The sequence below is a fragment of the Vipera ursinii genome (genome assembly GCF_947247035.1).
Source record: "Vipera ursinii genome assembly, chromosome: 6".
In the NCBI taxonomy this organism is placed as follows: Eukaryota; Metazoa; Chordata; class Lepidosauria; order Squamata; family Viperidae; genus Vipera; species Vipera ursinii.
This window is the reverse complement of record NC_139515.1, coordinates 22450607-22473429: the sequence shown is the minus strand read 5'-3', so window position 1 is coordinate 22473429 and position 22823 is coordinate 22450607. Positions and strand designations below refer to the sequence as shown.

The window sequence follows — 22823 nt, the reverse complement described above, 5'->3', positions numbered from 1 at the left end:
TGACTAAGGCTGTGATTTTGGGTCTGGCCTAGCTCGACAAATGGCACCTAAACATCTGGTGGGAGAATGGAGTGAGGAATTTAAGATTGGGGCTAGGGCCCTTCCCACCTGCCACCACCAGTGACATAAAGGGCCATACCATAAATGAGGTTCAGGAGGAGCACCCTGAGACACTATTGACTATTGCAGAAAAGCTCCCATGAATCCAGCTTGTCCAAAACTGAATACCATGATTTAACCAAGGCATTTAGTGAGAAAGAGTGCAACGTCTTTCCACACACACACACCAGGCTCTGGACTGCACCATTGAAATCTTACTTACATGTATTCAATGATGCCGAGAGAGATGAAGGAGTTAAGAGAGTACATTGATAAGAATCTGGCTTGGGGTTTTGGCCAAACCAGCAAAATCATGTGTAGCAGCTCCTGTATTGTTAAAAAAAAAAAAAGGATGGCTCGCTGAGATTATGTGTGGATTTTAAAGGGTTAAACGCTGTCAGCATAGAGAAAATGTACCCCCTTTCCTTAATGAAGGACATGTTGGCCCACTTGGCAAAAGGGAAAGTTTTTACAAAGTTGGATTTAGGAGAGGCTTATTACAGAGTCCGGATTAAGGAGGGGGGAAAATGGAAAACTGCCTTCAATTACCCCCTGGGAAGTTTCCAGTTTAAAGTGATGCCTTTTGGACTACAAGGAGCCCCTGCTGTATTCATGGAGTTAATCAACCAGGTGCTCCATGATCACTTGTATAAGGGGGTGTTAGTTTATCTTGATGGCATTCTCATTTACACTGAGATTATGGAAGAGCACATTAAATTGGTCCGTGAAGTGCTGAGGAAACTATGGAAGGCTAAACTGTATGCCAAGCTATATCTAAATGTGAATTTCAACAGACATGCCTTGACTATCTAGGGCAGGGCTTCTCAACCTTTTCACCAATTGCACCACTTTTACGATAGGGCAATATTCGAGTACCAGCTAGCAAGGTGTCAAAAACTTGATGACCAAAAAAAACACAAAACCCTGTTCAAAGTTGTAATTGCACTGAAATGACTTATGACCATGTTTCACACTTATGACGATTGCAGCATGCCCGAGGTCATATGATTTATATTTGGATGCTTGGCAACTGATTCATATTTATGATGGTCACAGTGTCCCAGAGTCATGTGATCCCCTTTTGCAACCTTTTGACAAGCAAATCAATGGCAGGGCTGCTGGTGGCTACTGGTGGCCAAGTGCTAAGGCGGGACTTCCCTCCCTCCTTCCCTGCCTCCCTCTTTCTCATGCCCACCTCCTTCTGAAGGAAGAATTTGAAACCCCCCACTTCCGCCTATATTTTCTCTCTTCCATATATTCATCAAACAAGGAAAAGCCCCAGAGACAGAAAAGACAAGCTGCTGAGTGAACTAGCTTAAAAAGGCACATTCCCCTTTAAGAATTAGAAACTAGATAGAAAGGAAAGTTAAGGAGTGCAGCCCGCACTTAAGGAAGGAAAAAAAAAAGTAGTAATTATTGGCTGCCAGCTAAGGCAGCTTCCCCAAATGGCTCCATTCATAAGTAAAGGAATGCTACAGCAAAATCCATTCAGGAGAAAAATTCTTCAAAATCCCTTGCAGCAAAACTTACAGCTAACAATAGCAGAGCAATAGAAGCTAACACGAGACATCAGCCATCAGCCAAATAGAAATTGCCAAACGCTTCTTCAGGACACAAAGCCCACATTGCTCAAGTCCCACAACTTCAAAGTCACAAAAGCACATAAGAATCCTTCCACTCTCCATCTCCCTCCTTCCGTGTCTCACCTCCAGCTGATGATGCCTTTCTTCATTTGCTATCTTTCTTCATTCCTTGCATTTAAACAGGCATTTATTGCCTGTTTGTTGCTGCCAGCAAAAGTGGCTGCCACAGAAGTTCTAGATTCCACCTCCTCCCAAGGTTGCCTTCTTTTTCTCTCTCTCCCTCTCTGGCCCAAACTGCCTACTTTTATAGCCTCTCCCATCTCCGCCCCCCCTCCTTTCTCATGGGGGAGGGTGAGCCAGAAGTGAACCTGGGGCCTTTGCTTTGCCCCAGCCACTCTGCATCTCCAGAGGACTCTCTCACAGTAAGTCCTTGCCTACACTGGTTCTTTCCCTCCCCCACTACACTTGGCTAGGCAGGGCTGCATACCAGCTGCCACGTGTTAATAATGTACCACCTTTCCCCCCATTGTACCACTTTTAGGATATGGCAATATCCGATTACCACCAGTCACCTAGCAAGGTGTGAAAAACTTGATGACCAAAAAAAAGAGGAAAAAATGATAAAGTACAGGTAGTCCTTGACTTACAACAATTCACTTAGTGACTGTTCAAAGTTACAACGGGACTGAAAAAAGTGACATGATCATTTTTCACACTTATGACTGTTGCAGCATCCCCAGGGTCATGTGATTTACATTTGGATGCTTGGCAACTGATTCATACTTATGACAGCCAGTGTCCCAGGGTCATGTGATCACCTTTTGCAACTTTTTGACAAGCGAAGTCAATGGCTGCTGTGTGCATGTAGCCAGTCCATCACTCAGGTTGTGGGGCACCTGTGGGGTGTGTGGGCAGGGCTGTGGGGGGATCCGTGGGTCTCTGGTGGAGGGGGGTGGGACTGGGGTGGATGCCTTCCTTCCCTCCCTTCCTCCCTCCCTCCCATTGTCCCTTCCTTCCTTCCCTCCCTATTTGCAGACTTGCAAGGAAGGCCTGCACATGGATTAGAGAACAAACTAAAGTATATGATATCATGAAGAGAGTAAAAGAATTGAAATGGAAATGGGCTGGTCACCTAGCAAGAAGAACTGATGGCAGGTGGACCAAGCAGTCATAGAATGGATCCCACTGCATAAAAAGCATCCTTGAAAGAGACCTAAAACAAGATGGATCGACAACATCAGAAAGTATTGTGGGCTCAACTGGCAAAAGAAAGCTCAGAACTGTATAGGTTAGAAATATGAAGGAGGAGGAGGAGGAGGAGGAGGAGGAGGAGGAGGAAGGGAGGGGCAGGAAGAGTAGTTGCTGATATGAACTTTCCTTATCTGAGCCTTCTTGTTCAACAAGCTGGTTAGTAGGCAAATATTTATTTATTGAAGACTGCTTCTAACACATTTATTATAGATTGCTTCTACCAGTTAAAACTGTTTTATCGAGGTTACAGGTAGTCCTCAACGTACAACAGTTCACTTAGTGACCATTCAAAGTTATAATGGCACTGAAAAAAGTGACTTGACCATTTTTCACAATTATGACTGTTGCAGAATCCTTGTGGTCGTGATCAAAATTCAGATGCTTGGCAATTGATTCATATTTATGACAGTTGCAGTGTCCCAGGGTCATGTGATCACCTTTTGCAACTTTTTGACAAGTGAAGTCAGTGGAAAAGCCAGATTCACTTAACAGTCATATCACTAACTTAACAACTATAGTGATTCAGTTAACAACTATGGCAAGAAATGTTGAAAAATGGGGCAAAATTCACTTAACAAATGTCTCACTTAGCAACATAAATTTTTGGCTCAATTGTGGTTATAGGTCGAGGACTACCTGTGGTTATACAATCTAAATCAGGGGTCTTCAAACTTGGCCCTTTTATGACTTGTGGACTTCAACTCCCAGAATTCCTCAGCCAGGCACTCTGGCTGAGGAATTATGGGAGTTGAAGTCCACAAGTCATAAAAGGGCCAAGTTTGAAGACCCCTGATCTAAATGAATTAATGAATCAACAAATAGTTATGTCGTTGATAACTTAATGCACAAACATAGTTATATCATTTGCAATATATCTCAAATGTCAAGATCTATTATAGAAACTAAAACAATGTAAGGAAAATCTTCTACTAAATATGATTCTTGGCAGCTTCCAAAATAAATTAAAAATAAAATACTGTAAAAATATTTACTGTGCAGAGACTCGTAATGATGGCTCCTGTTAAGAGGTTTTTTTTTTAAAAAAAAATCCAGTTAAAGCAATAAAAATAATGACTCTATGATGAATACCTAGTGCTCACAAAGACATTTAGCAGGATATATGGTGCATTCTTAACTGCTGTTTTGCTTCCTAAGCCTTCAATACTATGTAGTCTTCATAGAATAAAAGTGAAGTATCCAAATAAAATGGCCAACAGTCACAGCACCTGAAGGCAAGTCGGTGAAAACAAAATATATTTCAATTACACAACGTACTATAAATATGTCTGGAAGAAAGCAATCTTATAATAGAAGCAAGCAAATGGAAACTTCACATTAAAACAATAAAAACAACAAAAACTGGCACAAGGTCAAACTTCTAATGTGCAATTATCCAATCTTATCCCAAGCTTGGGGGAAAAGCCAGGTTTTCCAAGCTTTACAGAAGGCCAGGAGGATGGAGACCTGCCAAACATCAGGGGGCAGAGTGCGCCATAGAGCAGGGGCTGCCATGGGAAAGGCACACTCTCTAGTCCCATCAGATGGCAATATTTAGGGGAAGGGTGTAGGAGCATACCAACCTGGGCTGATACTATGGGTAGATGTCCTTAGGGAAAAGCAGTCCTGCAGATAACCTGCATGTTCCCCCTAAACCTAAATATTCCCCCTATCCTAAATGTTCACCTTATCAAGGTAGGATTGCATGTTACTTCTGATCCAGATCAGCTCTGTACTTTCACTATTTGATAATTTATTAATGACTGTTACTGGTTAAAGGTCGGCCTTTTGACAAGCTCGTGAAGTGTCCCATTTGCTGAGAGATGCTACCAGCAACAGTAAATATGTTCAAGACCATCCCGGTAGTCTTAGCTTATATATTAATCATGTGCAAAGCTACTTTGTCCCTTGAAGAAATAAAGCCACTCCAAAGAAAAGAGGGTATAAAGATTTTGTCAGCTGCCGTAATAAAAGGATCTTCTGCAAAGTATGAAGGACAGAGAAAGAGAGAGAATGTGCACAATATGAAATTAAACATCATTTCCCCCTCAAAGTAGCTTTTTTCTAAGGAAAAGGAAAGTGGCAGGCTTTATTAAGCACACTGATGAGAAACATTTAATTAAAGAGAAGCAATGCATATGAACCTACCAGATAGACATATTTTAAAGACAATAAAACATTTTATATATTTATACATTTATTTATATATTATTTTAATGTTGTAAGTTGCCCAGAGTCACCTTTTGGAAATGGGCGGCAAAGAAACTTAATAAAATAATCACAGCACAGTCGTGTCAGAAACACCGAGGAGTTTCTGGATTGAAAGGATTAGCCGGTGACACTACTGTTGCCCAGGGGATGCCCAGTTGGGATCTCCTTTCACGTCCCTGGCACGAGCTAGAGCAAATGACAGGAGCTCACCCTGCCCAACGGGTCTCGACCATGGGCTTGCTACTTGTCAAGCCAGTGTCCTAACCATGTGAGTCATCATGTAATATATAATAAGCAAACTCCACAAAGTATGTAAAGTGAGGGGGGGGGGGAAGGGATGTTAATTTACACTAAAAAACTAGTGTTTCTCAATCTTGGCAATGTTAAGATTTTAGCTTACAGAATTCCCCATCCACATGGGGAAATACTGGACTAGACCATGAGCTTGTATTTGCTAAAGTGAAATATTGGAGTTGTAAATTAAAGATTTTGATGCCCACAGCAAACCAGGCAGTGTGACCAACTCCTTAACGAGGCAGTTATTTTAGAGTAAACAAAATTGCTTCAGATTTTGTGGCATCCAATGTAAGTTGAGGAAGCCATTAATTTATCAAGCCATGCTGTTTCAAGGATTGTCTCAATCAAAAGGAAACAAACTGAATCCTCTACTCCAGACTGCATTCATTTTTTTAATCAATCCCTTTTTTGCTCAGTGAGGTCTTAATGTTGCCTCCAAAGGGGAATATGAAATAATAAGAACATTTGTTTTGACTGTTACAACTGTTTCATTAGATTCTAAAGAGAATACTAACTTGTAAAAGATTCTGACTTCTCACGCCGCCCTTCAGTGATGTGCCATCATAAAAAATGTAAATTGATTAAAGCTTTGTTAGCACTCTCTGCCTCCAGTCTCCTACCAGTAAATATCACTGTTATCACTACAGACCATCAGAGAAGGTAACTTGTTTCCATTGGAGGCTATTAGAAAAAATCAAATTCATTAATTTCCCTAGGTTGTATAAATTAAACCCTTCTGGACCATTATTTCTGTCTGGCTGTTAACCACAGACACATCAACTTATTTCCTTATTTGTCATGTTTCCCTATTTAGTATATAGGAAAAATATTTTAAGTGGTTAATTTCAACAGTTTATTTTCAGGCATCTCTCATTCCAAAAGAAAAAAGGTAAAGATTTCCCCGGTCCTGTCGTGTCCAACTCTAGAGACATTTCATAACCCTCATCTCCTTTTCCTAGCTGGAGAAGCCAGCATTGTCTGAAGACACTTCGGTGGTCATGTGGCCAGCATGACTATATGACGAGACTCATGGAACGCTGTTACCTTCCCATTGAAGTGGTACGTAGTTATCTACTCCCATTCCATGCTTTCAAACTGCTAGGTTGGCAAAAGCTGGGGCAATGGGAGATCACCCCATCATTCACGTCTCAAACCCAGGCTGTCAGCTTTCCAGATGACAAGCTCAATTGTCTTTAACTGCTGAGCCATCCTGTCCCTTTTCTCATTCCAAATATGGAAATAAATTACTACATTAGCAAATGTGCATATCGGTTAACCTGACAAACTGAAAAGTCTATTTTGGGGGTGGGAATTGGAAAGTTCATGAAAGCAAAGGATAATCAATCCCAACCAACATGGGTAGAAGAATACATTACCTATTTGGAAGATTCAAGTATTCAAGTACGACTGGGATGATTATTATTCCTCTGATTCCCTCACAAAATTTAGGACAACCATTTGATATCCCTTGCTATTTATTATGTACAATAATACTCTCTAAGGAAGGTAAGAAAAGTATTCAGGCTTTCCTGTGACCTTCATTCTCAGGATGAATTTTAAGGTCTTACTACTATAGTTCTAATCTAGCACTAAGAACAAAGATGCAGAACCAAGAAACACCTGTACATGCTCATTCTACTTCCTTACCCATCTGCTCCTCTTGTTGAAAGTGTAGGAAACATATACCTAGCATTATTAAACTTAGATCCAGCTATTTTAAAGCTTTAATCCCAGCATCTGTTCAAGGAACTCATTTCTTGAACACCATAATAAAGGGCCAAAACACTAGGAAACAAAAGGGTAAAACAAATACTCTTGGTAGAAAGATATAAACGAAAATATGAAATATATTCTCTAAGACTTTCATAACTGGATATTCTATTAACAGCTGGAATGTGCTAGCTGGCATACCTCCTCTGATCTAATGTGACAAGCCTCCATTCCAGATTTTCAATAATTTCTTAAAGTCTAGTAGAATAGTGCCCATCTATGTATTAAAACAGTCTCACATTTTCTCATTGTGTGAAAATACAAGTGCTGAAGCTTTAAGAGTTGCATTCATTTTAATGAATGATTTCCAAACTGAATATGTCCATTTCTCTCTCATCTCTAGGGAGTTGTTCTAGATAACAGACATGAAGAAGATAAGCCATCTAATCTTCACACATGGACAAACTATGGAGTAATTTAATTTAATTTAATTTAATTTAATTTAATTTAATTTAATTTAATTTAATTTAATTTAATTTAATAATTTAATTTGTATACCGCCCTGAGCAAAGGATTCATGGGGAAAGGCTTCTGCTAAACACCAAACTTAGAAATGATAGTTCTTCAGAGAAGGCTGATTTCATGAAAAAGTCTGTATCCCATTATAAAATAACTGAAAAAAATTTGGACAGGAAATGTATACTTCATCAGTTGTGGAAAAGTAAAATGTTATTATTGTTCAAACAGATCCTAATCCAGTCTCTAAGAGGCAACAAGAAAAATTCAACAAGGTTTCAGACAAATCAATTTTGGTTTGGGATGCATGCATGTAAAAAAGGAATGCTATTTGTGGCTCCTTCATATTAGCACAATTTCCCATATACTGTATCTACATTAGCTGCACATGTTAGTACAACAGAAGGCTAATATTGCTAACTAATAATTTTATGAAGAATTCCTTATTGTCCTTTTTCCAATCATTGAAACAACCTTTGAAATATTAATGACTTTATTCCAGAATTTTGGACAAACATGTATCAGACTTCTACTAGAAGCAGTGAGTGTTTAGTCCAAATATTCAGAGAGAATCCTTGTTTTAAGCCTGATTTACTGTTTTTAATTTAAAACATTATTTAAAATGTTTTCATTAGGTACCGTAGCTAATATAAAGGCTCATGTGAAATGGATACACACACAAATACAGAAGAGAAAAAGCTTTTACTTACTTCATAGTAACTTCGAACTGCATTGCAAAAAGCTTCATCAGCCACAATCTGTGTCTCTCCATTTAGAAATGCCTGGAACCGCTCTTTCACCACTTGTAGTTGTTGTTTGTTCAGCTGAAGGAAGAAGAATACTGTTAGCAAATCCACACATTTCTGTTTATTCCAATATTTCTTTTCTTTTCTTTCTTTCTTTCTTTCTTTCTTTCTTTCTTTCTTTCTTTCTTTCTTTCTTTCTTTCTTTCTTTCTTTCTTTCTTTCTCTTTCTCCTTCCTTCCTTCCTTCCTTCCTTCCTTCCTTCCTTCCTTCCTTCCTTCCTTCCTTCCTTCCTTCCTTCCTTCCTTCCTTCCTTCCTTCCTAGAAGATAGGAGGGTTGAGGACAACCTCACATCGAGAGGCAGGATGTTCTAGAGGGCAGGAGCAACAGCAGAGAAGGTCCTCCTCCCAGACCCCGGGAGCTGGAATAATTGGGCTGATGGGACCCACAGCATGCTTCCTGAGTGGTATGGGCCAATCCCAGTGGGGTGAGATGGTTCCTCAAGTAACCTGGACCAAAGCCATGAAAGGCTTTAAAGATGATCACCAACACCTTAAACTGCACACAGAAGCAGACTGGTAACCAATGCAGCTCATGGAGCAGTGGTGTTACAGGGGCAATTCTTGAGGGGCCCCCAAAACTACCCACACTGCTGCACTCTGAACTAGCTGTAGCTTCTGAATGCTCTTCAAGGTTAGCCCCATGTAGAGCGCATTACAGTAACACAGTCATGAGATGACTAGGAACTGAACGACTGAACACAGTGAATCCTGGTCCAGGAAAGGCAGCAATTGGCACACAACACAAAGTTGGGGAAAGGCTCTCCTAGCTGCGACTACCACCTATTCCTCAAACAAGAGTTGCAAGTCCAGGAGAACCCCCCCACACACACACACACAAGTTTCAGACTGGTCTTTCTGGGTAGTGCCACCCCATCCAGAGTGGCAAAGTTCCGGATTACAGAGCCCTGTGTACCCCAGTCACTCAGTCTCACCAGGGTTCAGTCAAAGCCTATTGTCCCCCATCCAGGCCCCCACACTCTCCAGGCACTGCAAAAGGATAACCACAACATCATTTGGGTCATCAAGAGTGGAAATATAGAGTTGCATGTCATCAGCATACAATATATATCTCAACCCGTGGTGACATATAATCTCATACAGCAGTTTCATAAAGGTGTTGAAAAGAAGTGGAGAAAGTACCAAGCCCTGTGGTATACCACAGAATAGTGGCTGAGGGCTGAATCTCTCACTTCCTATTAATACCGATTGGGACTTCCACAGAGAAAGGAACTGAACCAGTGTAGAACTGTGCCACCCATTCCCATCCCCTGGAGCTGGCCCAAAAGGATACCATGGCCCATGGTATCAAAATCCGCTGAGAGGTCAAGAAGAACAAGGAGGGTTGCACTACCCTTATCTCGCTCTCACCAGAGATTATCAACAAGTGTGACCAATGCTGTTTCCACCCCATAACCAGGCCTTAATCCAGACTTAAAGGGGTCCAGATAATCCATCTCATCCATGACCCTCTGCAGCTGCCAGCCCACCACCTTTATAAAGTTGCATTAAATTTTCCTTCTTTCCAAGTTTGCTCTTTTGTTTGTTTAATGTTTATTCTTCAAATGAAAATTACAAATTCAAACTATCAAAATGAAAAAAAATAAATAGGGAATGACAGGGATGATAGACACATCAGTGCATTTACGCATGCTCCCTTAAGGATCTCTTAAATATGAGGTGAGATCTACAGAAGTTAAGTTAGAGTTAAAATTATGAAAGTTAGTAGTGGAGACAACTGAATCAGGTAGAATATTCCAAACTTTGACAACTCTGTTACAAAAATAGAATTTTTTTTACAATCAATCTCCATTCACATTACAAGTATTTTGCAATTTATGATGATTTCTTCAGTGACCAAAATTATAATGGGCTGAATGAAAGGTCAGATATATGGCCATCCCAGCAACCCCATAGTCACATCATCAACATTTGGCTGCTTGGCAACTGGCTCACACTTATGACTGGTGAAAGCACCCACGACCATGTGGTCACTATTTGTGATCTACCCTGCTGGCTTCCCCACAAAATCAATAGGAAAGCTGGCAGCCAAGGTTGCAAGTTGCTAGCGTAGGTCTCCAAAGCTAAGGAATGTGATTGTAAAATACAATGGCATTGCTTAGCAATGGCAATCCCTATAGCGCTGGTTACTGTTGTTAACTGAAGCTCATGGTTGTTAAGCAAGGCAACTTCCTGCCAGCTTCCTACAACCAAGTTACAAGACCCAAAGGGCCAGAAGGTAGGTAAGCAGCTGCTGCTAAGAGGAGGAGGGCACAAGGTGATATGTGAAGATGTGAGGAAAGCATAGTGAGGGTTGGGGAAGGCTGCCCAGAAGAGTGTGGGGGACACATGATGACATTTGGGCAGGGTACGTGGGGATACACGAATGGCTGGCACAGTGCAAAGGTAAAGAGATTAGGGGAGAGTGTTAAGGTGGGTAGATCTTCAAGGCCATATACAGCTAGAGAGCTAAAAGGAAATACATCTTTTTTTTCCTTCTGTGGTCCTCTTCCATGATCCCCACGTCTCTTCCAGAGAGACTTCGGACTCTTCAGAACATAAGTGGGGCATTGATGGCCTATAAAAAGAATAGACAACTTGATTTATCCATTTGATCTATATCAATGGCAGCAGGTTATCCAGACCTGAGAAACCATATAACTCTCCACCAAAATACAGATAAAAATGTGTCTTCTTATAAATATTAGCTATTGACCAACAACTAGAATTGTATTTCTGCTTAGTCTAAATACTAAGACAGAAGAGTTTTTGCAGTGAAGGTATTGCTTTCTGTTAGGAAAAATGAGAACTACAATTAAAATATCACGATTATAATAAGGGTAAAGCACTGTACCATATTTTTTTACATTAATCCCTATTTTAAACAGGAGAATGTACTTTTTAATTGCTGCAGTCGATCTATAATTTCACCGCATAAACATTTCATTACAATGCTACAGTTTCACTGCATAAATATTTCCAAGTTTCTTGAACCTGATGGCCCAAAGGAACTGTTGCTAAAATGACAGCAAGATTTTTAATCAGTCTATAATCTTTTGTCGCAGGGGGCTGGGGGAAGTCTCTGTCATCTTGGATCAAGTCATTAAAATATTTTCCTGACAATTTAGTGCATCAGAAATAAACCATGACAAATAAATGCTAAACCTTCTGTCCATTTCCTCTAAAATTTGAATAGCTCAGATTAAGCAAGGAAAATATTTTCTTTCAAAAATCAAACAGCACTGGAAATTCATTACCATTTGTCTCACTCATACTATGTTAAACAGATTCATTGTTCCCAGAAATGCTTTAGGATTAGACATTGTCACCTGTTTGCCTTACCTGTTAGCTTAATCATTTACATTTTCACATAAAAATCTTAAGAACTAGCTACAACACTGGCCTTTTCCATCCTGTAGGGAACAAAACAATCCATGTTGACTTTTTCTGTTATTTGCTGATCACACTTTTATCAAACAAGCTTTTGATGCTTTTTTTATTCATCTTCTAAAATATACAGCAATATTTCTCACCTTGACAACTTTAAGATGTGTGGAGTTTATCTCTCAGAACTCCCCAGAAAGTCTTGCACTTTAAATTATTCAAAATTATGAAATTAAAAACATAAAATGTATATGCTATAGCAGGGGTCCCCAACCCCTGGTCCATGGACCAGTACCGGTCCGCGGCATGCCAGCAACCGGGCCGCACAAACAAGGAAAGCCCATCTGTAGGATGCAGGCAGCACACAAAACCACGCCTCCTCCAGTCTGCAGAAGAACCTCTCTCCGTGGAACCGGTCCTTGGTGCCCAAAAGGTTGGGGGCCTCTGCATGACTGTTTTTCAAACTTGGCAACTTTAAGATGTGTCAATTTTGACTCTCAGAATTGAAAATGGAGTTGAAGTCCACACATTCTAAAGTTGCCAAACTTGAAAAACACTGTACTAAAGTACTTCTCTATATCAGGGACATATCTACTAATTATTATTTTACTCCAGGAGAAAACCAGGAAGTAAATATACATTTCCTTGCATAAATCAATCTATAAATCTTTGCATTTTCTTCAGATACATCTTAAAAACAAAAATGAAATGACAATTGCCTCCAAATACCATTCAAATTGCTGTTGCCAATTATAATTTTTAGTGTGACAGAAGGTGAAATAATTAAATTTACTGTGAATATTAACTATATTTACTCAATTTAATATACACTTAATCAAAATTATATCTTCCACTAAGCTTACTTTGTACTGTGAAGCCAAATGGATCCCTTAGTCCCCCAAACAATTGTGTATCTCTGTGTTTGCACATAAGGCTTGTCACGTGCAATTTGTCCTTCAAGGAAAATAAATCTCCCTCAAGCGGCGCTAAATACCTCATGGCTTATATGGGCAAATTTCTGCAGCTTTCTTGGCACAATTCAGAAGTCATTTTCTACTGCCTTCTTCATGGATGTGGTTTTTTGTTTTGTTTCTTCCCAGATAGTCCCCATTCAAGGACGAACCAGGACTGACTCTGCTTAGCCAAGGTTTGCTACATGTAGCCACTCCAATATGAAATATATTAAATTTTTGTTGGAGAGCTGGCGTAGCAGTAAACAATTTATGAATGCATGGCCACAGATTCTTCAGATCTTATTAGCTGCACCCCTCTCCGCACACACATACATTCAGCACTTTTCCTCTGCAGGTGAAAATACAAACTCTCATTAATATAAATGGAAGAGAAGAGGCTTTAGATAAGTTCCACCAAAATTTTAAAAATCTCATTGCTGAAATGGATACATCTATTTGATGAATGGGTTGCAGAACACCTGGCCATCTGCAAAGAAAATAAATCTAATTATTGTTAAAACTACTCTTCTGTAACCAATGAAAATGAGGCATAACTCTTCCCACAAGGCTGTTTCAACAGTTCTCTTCTATAAATTGGCATTTAGGTCTCAGAATCAGCTCTGTCACTTAATTTCTTGACCAAGTTCTTCTAAGTTTTCTAGGCTTGACTCCAGTAAAATGAGTTCTCAAGCAGAACATTGTAAGTTCCAAAAAGCACTTTGGAACTCAAATCCCACCTCTGCATCATCATTCAGTTCTTCAATGTTATATTACCTTTATTCTGGAGATCAGACTAGTGACTAGGATGTGCCAATGAGTGGGTGGTGACTTCTTTACCATACTATTACTCCTCCTATTCCACTAGCCCATTTCTAGACTGATACTTCTATGTAATAAATAGGAAAAATACAGAGAAATAACAACCAATGACGCATGCAGGAATGATCAGTTTATGTAGACTGAAAAAAATGTTGTTTCAGAGTAAATCCCTTGTTCATATACTCTTTGCAGCATACTATTTTTTTTACTATAAATCCCAGTTCTCAAAAGCACATTTATATATATATATATATATATATATATATATATATATATATATATATATATATATATATATATATATATATATATATATATATATATATATAGTCAATAACATGAGCAGAAATTACAGAGTAAGAAGAAATCTTGTATGGAGCTTCTACATAAAATGTTAGTGATATTTAGGTAGGCCTCGATTTACAACCACAACTGAGACCAGACTTTCCATTGCTAAGAAAGGGACTGTGTCCGATTTCATGTGCCTTTTTGCCAATCCTGGCAGTGAAGTGAGTCATGCAGTTGTTAAGCAGATCTGGCTTCCCCAATTGACTTTGCTTGTCAGAATACAGTTTAGGAGATTGCAAATGGCAGTCACATGACCCAGGATGCTGCAATTTTGGTCATGTGACCCTGGGGAATGCTGAAACTGTTGTAAGTGTGAAGACCATGTATACATTGAGATTGGTACAGGTGTTTTTGTTACTTGCCACGAATACCGTTTTGGAGGGATTCCCTTTGTGGACCTCTTGGAACGCCTCGGGCCAACCGTCCATTCTTCTTCCATGTCGTCCTCGTCTTCATCATCGTCACCAGCAGCAACATCAGCGGCTTGCGAAGACGGAACAGTAGGTTGAGAAGAACTCGTGGAAGGAACATTCTCCTGTGCATCTTGATCAGGTTGCGTGGCATCAGCAACATCATCTCTAGGAAAATAAACTCCAGGATCGTTAGAATGAATCCTGGACCAGTCCGCATCTTCCTCAAAAGTAGCAGATTGTGAAACCACAATAACATGATGAGAGTCAATGTATTTGCTCCATTTTGAATTATCATCAATGCCCATAAATCTCATCCTTTTTGCTGCAGGACCCCCTTTCTTTCTTTGGGCTAAAGGAATATTCACCATAGCATAGGAACCAAAAATATGGAGATGTGAGAGATCAGGCTTGTGTCCATACAACATGAAATAAGGGGTCTGATTTATCACACTACTCCAAGTACGGTTGATGATATGGTTAGCATATTTGATAGCTTCACCCCAGTATGGAAGACTGAGGTTAGCATCTTCAAGGAGGCAACGCATCATGGTTTGCAGAACTCCATTTCTGCGTTCTGCCACCCCATTTTCAGCTGGAGTATAAGGAGCAGATGTCTGATGTACTATCCCATTCTTACGCATCCAGTCCTGGAAACGTTGAGACATGAATTCAGCACCGCGATCACTCTGGATTCTGGCAATGTTGACCTCGAATTGGGTATAGACAAGACTAGCAAAGTCTTTAAAGATCTGAAAGGTCTCAGATTTTTCTTTCATAGGATATACATATCCATATCTAGAATAATTGTCAACGATTGTCAAGAAATATCTTTTACCACCAAGTGTTGGTGCAAAAGGACCAACTATGTCAGTGTGTACCAAATCAAAAATGCGTGTTGACAGGCGTGTAGCGCGTTTCGGAATTGCTGCTGCCTTGGATTTGGCTTTCTTGCAGACAGCACAGTCCAAAAACACCTTACACCCCTTTAGATCCAAACCTCTTGCGAACTCTGGCATCTTCTTCAGAACACGGAAACTGGCATGACCCAATCTTCTGTGCCACTTATGGATACACCTGGAATGCAAAGGTTTACCTGTTAGTGAATTCTCAACTTTAGCATTTTTATTAGGAACTCCAGGCTTGCTGTGAGCAACCTGTGTCTTTTTTGTATTTTTATTATCTTTAGGAACCTTTGGAGTAGCAACAGGATCTCTCTCTGGGACGTCTCTCTCTGGGCCTGTGCTTTTCCTTTTTGGAGCTTGTATACTTGCCTGCTCTTGCTGCTTAGGCTTTGGTTTTAAGTAATAAACACCACCAATCAACATGGTTTCAGCAACAATATCTCCATCTTTGACTATATAACTTGCTTTTTCAAGATGGTGGACCTGAAAATGAGAAAACCTAGACAAATGACTCTGACTAAGCAAATTACTACTGGCAGACGGAACATAGTAAACATTTGGAATGAGAGCATCAAGCTCTTCAATGTAGACAGTTCCTTTTCCCATGACCTGAACAGGATGATTGGAAAAAGAGTAAAGTTCACGAAGTTCAGGTTCAGGCTCGTGCATCTCAGTGTAAAGCTCTTTTCTGTAGGTTACATGTAATGCTGCTCCGCTGTCCAAAGTCCAAAGAAGTCGTCTGTCGTACTCTGGTTGAGGCTGTGGATCGTTGGTCACAACCAATGTGGCAAGTGGAGCTTGTGGATCACGCTTGGAACCACGACCATGACTTTGTCGTCCGCCTCTACCTCTGCCTCCTCTGGAATCTGTTCCTCTGGGCTGGTATGTGACGGGCGCTGGAACTCGTTGGGGACAATCCTGGGTGGCATGTCCCACACGATTGCAGATGTAGCATCTTGGCATTCTTGGAACGTAGGTCCTTCCACGGAAGGCACGCCTCGCTGAAGCTCTTGATGCAGGTGGTTCCCTTAAATGTGGCGCAGCTTGCATAACTGCCTCTTCTTCAGCTAAGATTCTGCATACATGATCCACTGTGCGTTGAGCAATAGGCACTTGATTAATCTTGGAAATAGCATCTTTCCACTCATGATTCAAAGAATTGATGATAATGCTGATCATTTGAAAATCATCAATAGGATAGCCTTTTTCACCCAGTTCTTTTCTAATACCTTTCATTTTAGTCAAATGTGCTCCAATATGTTCACCAGGTTTTAATCTGGAACCATGGAACTCAGACAAAAGTAAACATGTAGACTCAATTGATGTAGGCCGATAACATGCCTCTAACTGAGTCCAAATTTGTTGGGCAGTTGCATCTTGTGAAAACGTGAGCTGCAATTCAATGTCCATTGACATCAATAATGTTGTGCATGCTCTATTATCCAAGTCCCATATGTCAGGAGTCCATGGCTGGGCAGGAGGATTAAACACCATCATGTGAGTACCTTCTCTGCGTAGCAAAAGTCCAACCTCACTGACCCATGCCCTGTAATTCTGTCCTGACTTCTTTAATTTTGAGTCACCAGCCAGTGGTACAATGGAAGGTGTTTGATGAGGAATATACAATTGAGGTACTGGCTGTGCAGGTTGTGCAATCCGACCATAACCTGCAGGGGGCACCAGTGGCGTCTGTGCCTGGACATGCGGCAGTTGCATTGAAGCTGCCGGTAGTCTTGGTGCTGGCTGTGACTGTCTTTGAGCTGCTATTCCACCCTGGCCAGCAGGAGGCGCTGGTGCTGGGGCTGGTGCAGTAGCATAACCTGCAGATGACTCTGGCCTTCGCATATAAGAACCCGGTGGCAATTGCATGTGGGTTAAATATGGCTGTGTTCTGCCAGGTAGAGGGGCTTGCATAGAAGCAATATTAACAGAAGAAGCAATAGTAACAGGAATCCTAGCACCATCAGGGACTGGAGCCTCAGATGATGGCAGAAATCTTGTATCTCTGAGCAAAGACTCCTCCATAGACAATTGCGAGAGTGAGAGCTCCAATTTATGTCTTAATGCAGCTTCACCAGTAGATGGTGCTATAACATTTGCTTCAGGCATCACTGTGGCTCTGTATGTCCTTTGGGACAGCCCATAATCATGTGACATAGGAGCCTCCGGTTCCCATTCGTCTTGCATGACACTCAATGATGGGCGTGACTTTAGCTTTGGGGAAGAAGGAGGCAATATGGCTTCTCCTTGTGGGTGTGGCAATATGGCCGGTTCATGCTCATAATTCCTCTCATATTGCTGAACCATTGACACATATTTCTTTGCCTGCTGCAAACGCCTTTCAAAAACCCAAATTTGTTCACAGTAGCCTTGCATAGCCCTATCTCGCATAGTTTGCTTGGGGCTTGAAGGAGCAGAAGGAATTTTCTTCGGCTGAACTTTAAGTTTCACTCCAAGCCTTTGAAATTCATCTTGAGCCCCTGGAGTGTGAACATTTTCAAAAGCAGCTGCCAGGGAGCTTGGAAAAGTAGAAAAAGGAGTGACTGACCTTGCATCGTGGACAGGAGCAGGCGCGTCTTCTCCAAGGCGTGTGGCCGAAGCTATCGGAGTTCTTAAGGTCGAAGGGATCTGCCCCACAGAAAGACTCCTTTCCAGCCGTGGCTTCCTTCCTGACATGTTTCAGCAGTTAATCACCGCTGCCTCACTAGCACTAACTAACTGATAACAGCCGCAGAAACATGCTTCTCCAAAAACATAAATCAAACCATCCTCGATACCAAAATGTCAAGGTAAAAATCACCTTTGTAGAGGGCGACGGACCGTGCTTCAGAGAATGCATGTTACACTTGCAGGAAGGCAAGAAAAACACGACGCATAATCTTACTAAATACCTTTTACTAACAAAAATATAAAAACTAAATATATATTATACAGAGCTAGCTAGCTGCATCCTAACGTAACAGACAGTAACAGCAAAGTGAAGAAAAACAATACAGATAATAACTCTGGGAACTTCTTCTAGACATGCGCACTAAACAGACTGAAACCATAACATAGCTAGTCATATGGGATTCACTATGGTTACCAGATAAGTTATCACAACAGGTGCAGAGAACAGGGGAAATGTACAGTTAGAAATGAACTTTTCTGGCGAACAAAAAAAAAAAACGTGCAGTGACAATAACTGTATTTTTCTTTACAAAAATTTTGGCCTTGTCCATCATGAGAAGAAGAAAAGCTACAATGGAGGTAGTGAGGGAAAATATTTCCTTCATTTAGACACAGAGAGAATCATGCCTTAAGGTTTTATTGATAATGAACATTATCAGAACGTTGATCAAGACAGAAAGTAAAAAAAGAAAAAAAAACACAAGGAAATGAATATTCATAGCAATAACTTTATGGGAAAAAGAACAAAGGAAGTGTAAGAAAAAAAGAAATATGGATTAATTGGATATATGGGGGTTGGGAATCATTCCTCTAAAAGCAAATACTATTAAATTAAGAATATACCATATATTTAACTATTCAATTTATATCCTATCTGTCCACAAGATGTTCAAGCCAAGTTAGAAGACAATAGCCCTGGGAGGTAGACTTGGCTGAGAATGATTGGTCCAGAATCATCCAATGAGTTCCTGTGACTGAGAGTGGATTTAACCTTGGTCTTCCCCACCCCCAATCCAATAATTAGTATACCACATTGAGATTACATTTATAGCTACTAATTTATTTTTATGCCACCAGATTTCTTCAATTTGTATTTGAAAACCAGTGTTTTCTTAGAATTATATATACAACATGGCTGCTACAATCAGCTGTTTCCCTGGAGTAAATGCTTACACTTGTGCAAAGGATAGAATGCTGTCTTAATGTTGTTCTATTGGAAGCATACAGAAAACTGGGGTGGATACATTCCAGATAAGGGTATGGTTAAGTAAATGAATGCCAATTTCAGGTCTCTTTTGTCTAATCGTTTAAAAACAAATGATTAGCCTTGGGTAAGTTTTTCTGTCACAATTGCACACATTAATTATTCTTAACTTAGTTGCAAGGCTCACAGGGGAAGGTTTAACTGAAAAGAGAGGTGTTTGGTCTAGTAACATCCTAGAAGCTTCATGGAAGGTGGAAAAACAACTGGCCAACATAGTATCCCTTCATTACTGTAGGGTTAAATGCTATACCAGATGAAACATAGAGTTATAATTCAGCACTATGAGTGCTCCATCAAATCTAAACCAAAGCAAACAAATTAAAGGCAAATGTGAAACTGGGAAGAGAAATAAACATACTATACTGAGCTTGTTAAAAAAAATTAGCTCTCACCACTATGTAGAAAAGTTACTGAGCACTGATGATGTTATCTTGTTTGGTAAAGAAACATCTGCAAGATAACAACCAAGTCAAAGAGCACCAAGAACTCCTCATCTCAACCCTGAGCTACAAACATTATCCTCTAACAGAAATGCTACTTGTTGCAGGAAAAAATAGTCATGTCACTCATTTGATTTTCCAGGTTCACATTTTTATTTAAACACCAAGATCTTATGTCTTAGTGACTATCTAGCCATTTGAAACCTTCAGTTTGTGAGTCATTAATCCTGACACAAATTTAAGAAAATTGATGTTTACTTAATACTTAAAATACAGCATCTTCTGGTACCTCTTTGCTATAATAAGGTGTCTTGTTAATGGCTATAACAGCAAACATGTTTTTCCAGAATAAAAACTGTATTTCTTTTATGCTCCCATTATACAGTTCTGTAACATATTCTCTACATATCACATTCCTCCGCCTATCCTGCTTTCTTTGACAAGGTAGTACCTAGTAACTATTCTTGATTAATGTGCTACCAAGAGTCAGACCTAGTTCTAATATCAATAACATTAATTAGGTTGTCAAGAGACAAAGTCTAAAAAGTGAACTAAGCTTGTGCAGTGCAATTTCAAGATTTGCTCATTTATTAAGAGTTGCAATCAATAATAAATTAATAAAATTAAGATTGTTGCTGTTGTTGTTAGCTGCGAAGATGTGTCCGACCCATCGCGTCCCCATGGACAATGTTCCTACAGGCCTTCCTGTCCTCTACCATCTTCTGGAGTCCATTTAAGCTCACGCCTACAGCTTCAGTGTCTAGTAACTAGTTCAACAGTAACTGGCTGTCCAAGATTTCACACAGCAATTCTTTCTCCTCACTCTACCCCAGTCTATGTACAAAGAATTTGTTGTTGTTGTTAGCTGCGAAGTCGTATCTGACCAATCGCGACCCCATGGACAACGTTCCTCCAGGCCTTCCTGTCCTCTACCATCTTCTGGAGTCCATTTAAACTCACGCCTACTGCTTCAGTGATTCCATCCAGCCACCTCATTCTCTGTCGTCCCCTTCTTCTATTGCCCTCAATCTTTCCTAGCATTAGGATCTTTTCCAGTGAGTTCTTCCTTCTCATTAGGTGGCCAAAGTATTTGACTTTCAACTTCAGGATCTGGCCTTCTAAAGAGCAGTCAGGGTTGATCTCCTCTAGGACTGACCGGTTTGATCGCCTTGCAGTCCAAAGGACTCACAGGAGTCTTCTCCAGCACCATAGTTCAAAGGCCTCAATTCTTTGGCGCTCAGCCTTTCTTATGGTCCAACTTTCACAGCCCTACATTGCAACTGGGAAGACCATAGCCTTGACTATACACACTTTTGTTGACAGGGTGATGTCTCTGCTTTTTAGTGTGCTTGCTAGATTTGCCATGGCTTTCCTCCCCAGGAGCAAGCATCTTTTAATTTCTTGGCTACAGTCCCTGTCTGCAGTGATCTTGGAGCCCAGGAAAATAAAATCTGTCACTACCTCCATTTCCTCCCCATCTATTTGCCAGGAATTGAGAGGGCCAGATCCCATGATCTTGGTTTTCTTAATGTTAAGTTTCAACCCAACTTTTGCACTCTCCTTCTTCACCCGCAACAAGAGGCTCTTTAGTTCTTCTTCACTTTCTGCCATTAGAGTGGTATCATCTGCATATCTTAGGTTGTTAATATTTCTCCCAGCAATCTTAATTCCAACTTTTGATTCATCTAGCCCTGCCTTTCTCATGATGTGCTCTGCATATAAGTTAAATAGGCAGGGCAACAATATACAGCCTTGCCGGACTCCTTTCCCAATTTTGAACCAATCAGTGGTTCCGTGTCCAGTTCTCACTGTTGCTTCTTGGCCCACATATAGGTTTCTCAAGAGACAAATAAGATGGTCTGGTACGCCCATCTCTTTTAAGAACTTGCCACAGTTTGTTATGATCCACACTATCAAAGGCTTTAGCATAGTCAATGAAGCAGAAGTAGATGTTTTTCTGGAACTCCCTAGCTTTCTCCATGATCCAGCGTATGTTGGAAATTTGGTCTCTAGTTCCTCTGCCTCTTTGAAATCCTGCCTGTACTTCTGGTAGTTCTCGATCCACATACTGCTGGAGTCTAGCTTGTAGGATTTTAAGCATAACTTTACTAGCATGTGAAATGAGTGCAATGGTGCGATAGTTTGAACATTCTTTAGCACTGCCTTTCTTTGGAATTGGAATGAAAACTGATCTTTTCCAATCCTGTGGCCACTGTTGGGTTTTCCAAATTTGCTGGCAAATTGAGTGTAGCACTTTTACTGCATTCTCTTTTAAGATTTTGAATAGCTCAGCTGGAATACTGTCACCTCCACTAGCTTTGTTGTCGCTCAGTTTTTCTAAGGCCCACTTCACTTCACATTCTAGGATGTCTGGCTCTAGATCAGTGACCACCTCATCGTGGTTATCAGGGACGTTAAGCTCATTCTTGTATAGTTCTTCTGTGTAATTTTGCCACCTCTTCTTAATCTCTTCAGCCTCTGTTAGGTCCCTGCCATTTTGATCCTTTATCATGCTCACTTTTGCATGAAACGTTCCCTTCACCTATCCAATTTTCTTGAAGAGATCTCTGGTCCTCCCTATTCTATTGTTTTCTTCTATTTCTTTGCACTGTTCATTTAAGAAGGCATTCTTATCTCTTCTAGCTATTCTCTGGAATTCTGCATTCAATTGGACATATCTTTCTTTTTCTCCCTTGTCTTTTGCTTCCCTCCTTTCCTCAGCTATTTGCAAAGCTTCCTCAGACAGCCATTTTGCTTTCTTGCATTTCTTTTTCTTTGGGATGGTTTTGGTTGCTACATCTTGTACAATGTTGTGAACCTCTGTCCATAGTTCTTCAGGCACCCTGTCTATCAGATCTAATTCCTGAAATCTATTTGTCACCTCTACTGTATATTCAACAGGGATATGATTTAATTCATACCTGAGTGGCCTAGTGCTTTTCTCTACTTTCTTCAGTTTAAGCCTAAACTTTGCAAAAAGAAGCTCATGGTCTGAGCCACAGTCAGCTTCTGGTCTTGTTTTTACTGACTGTATAGAGCTTCTCCATCATTGGCTGCAGAGCACATAGTCAATCTGATTTCTGTATTGACTGTCAGGTGATGTCCATGTGTAGAGCCGTCTCAGGTTGTTGGAAAAGAGTGTTTGCTATGACCATCGTATTCT

The 22823-nt window shown here is 40.4% G+C and overlaps 1 protein-coding gene across 4 annotated transcripts in view; it reads right to left on the bottom strand.

Annotated features, from left to right (window-relative positions):
- CADPS2 (calcium dependent secretion activator 2) overlaps positions 1-22823 on the bottom strand; it is a 409931-nt gene that overhangs the window by 309047 nt on the left and 78061 nt on the right. For all 4 annotated transcript variants that reach the window (XM_083366018.1, XM_083366019.1, XM_083366020.1 and 1 more), the window contains exon 2: positions 8375-8488. In XM_083366018.1, the coding sequence (XP_083222144.1) occupies positions 8375-8488 (114 nt within the window). The remainder of the gene's footprint in view (positions 1-8374; positions 8489-22823) is intronic.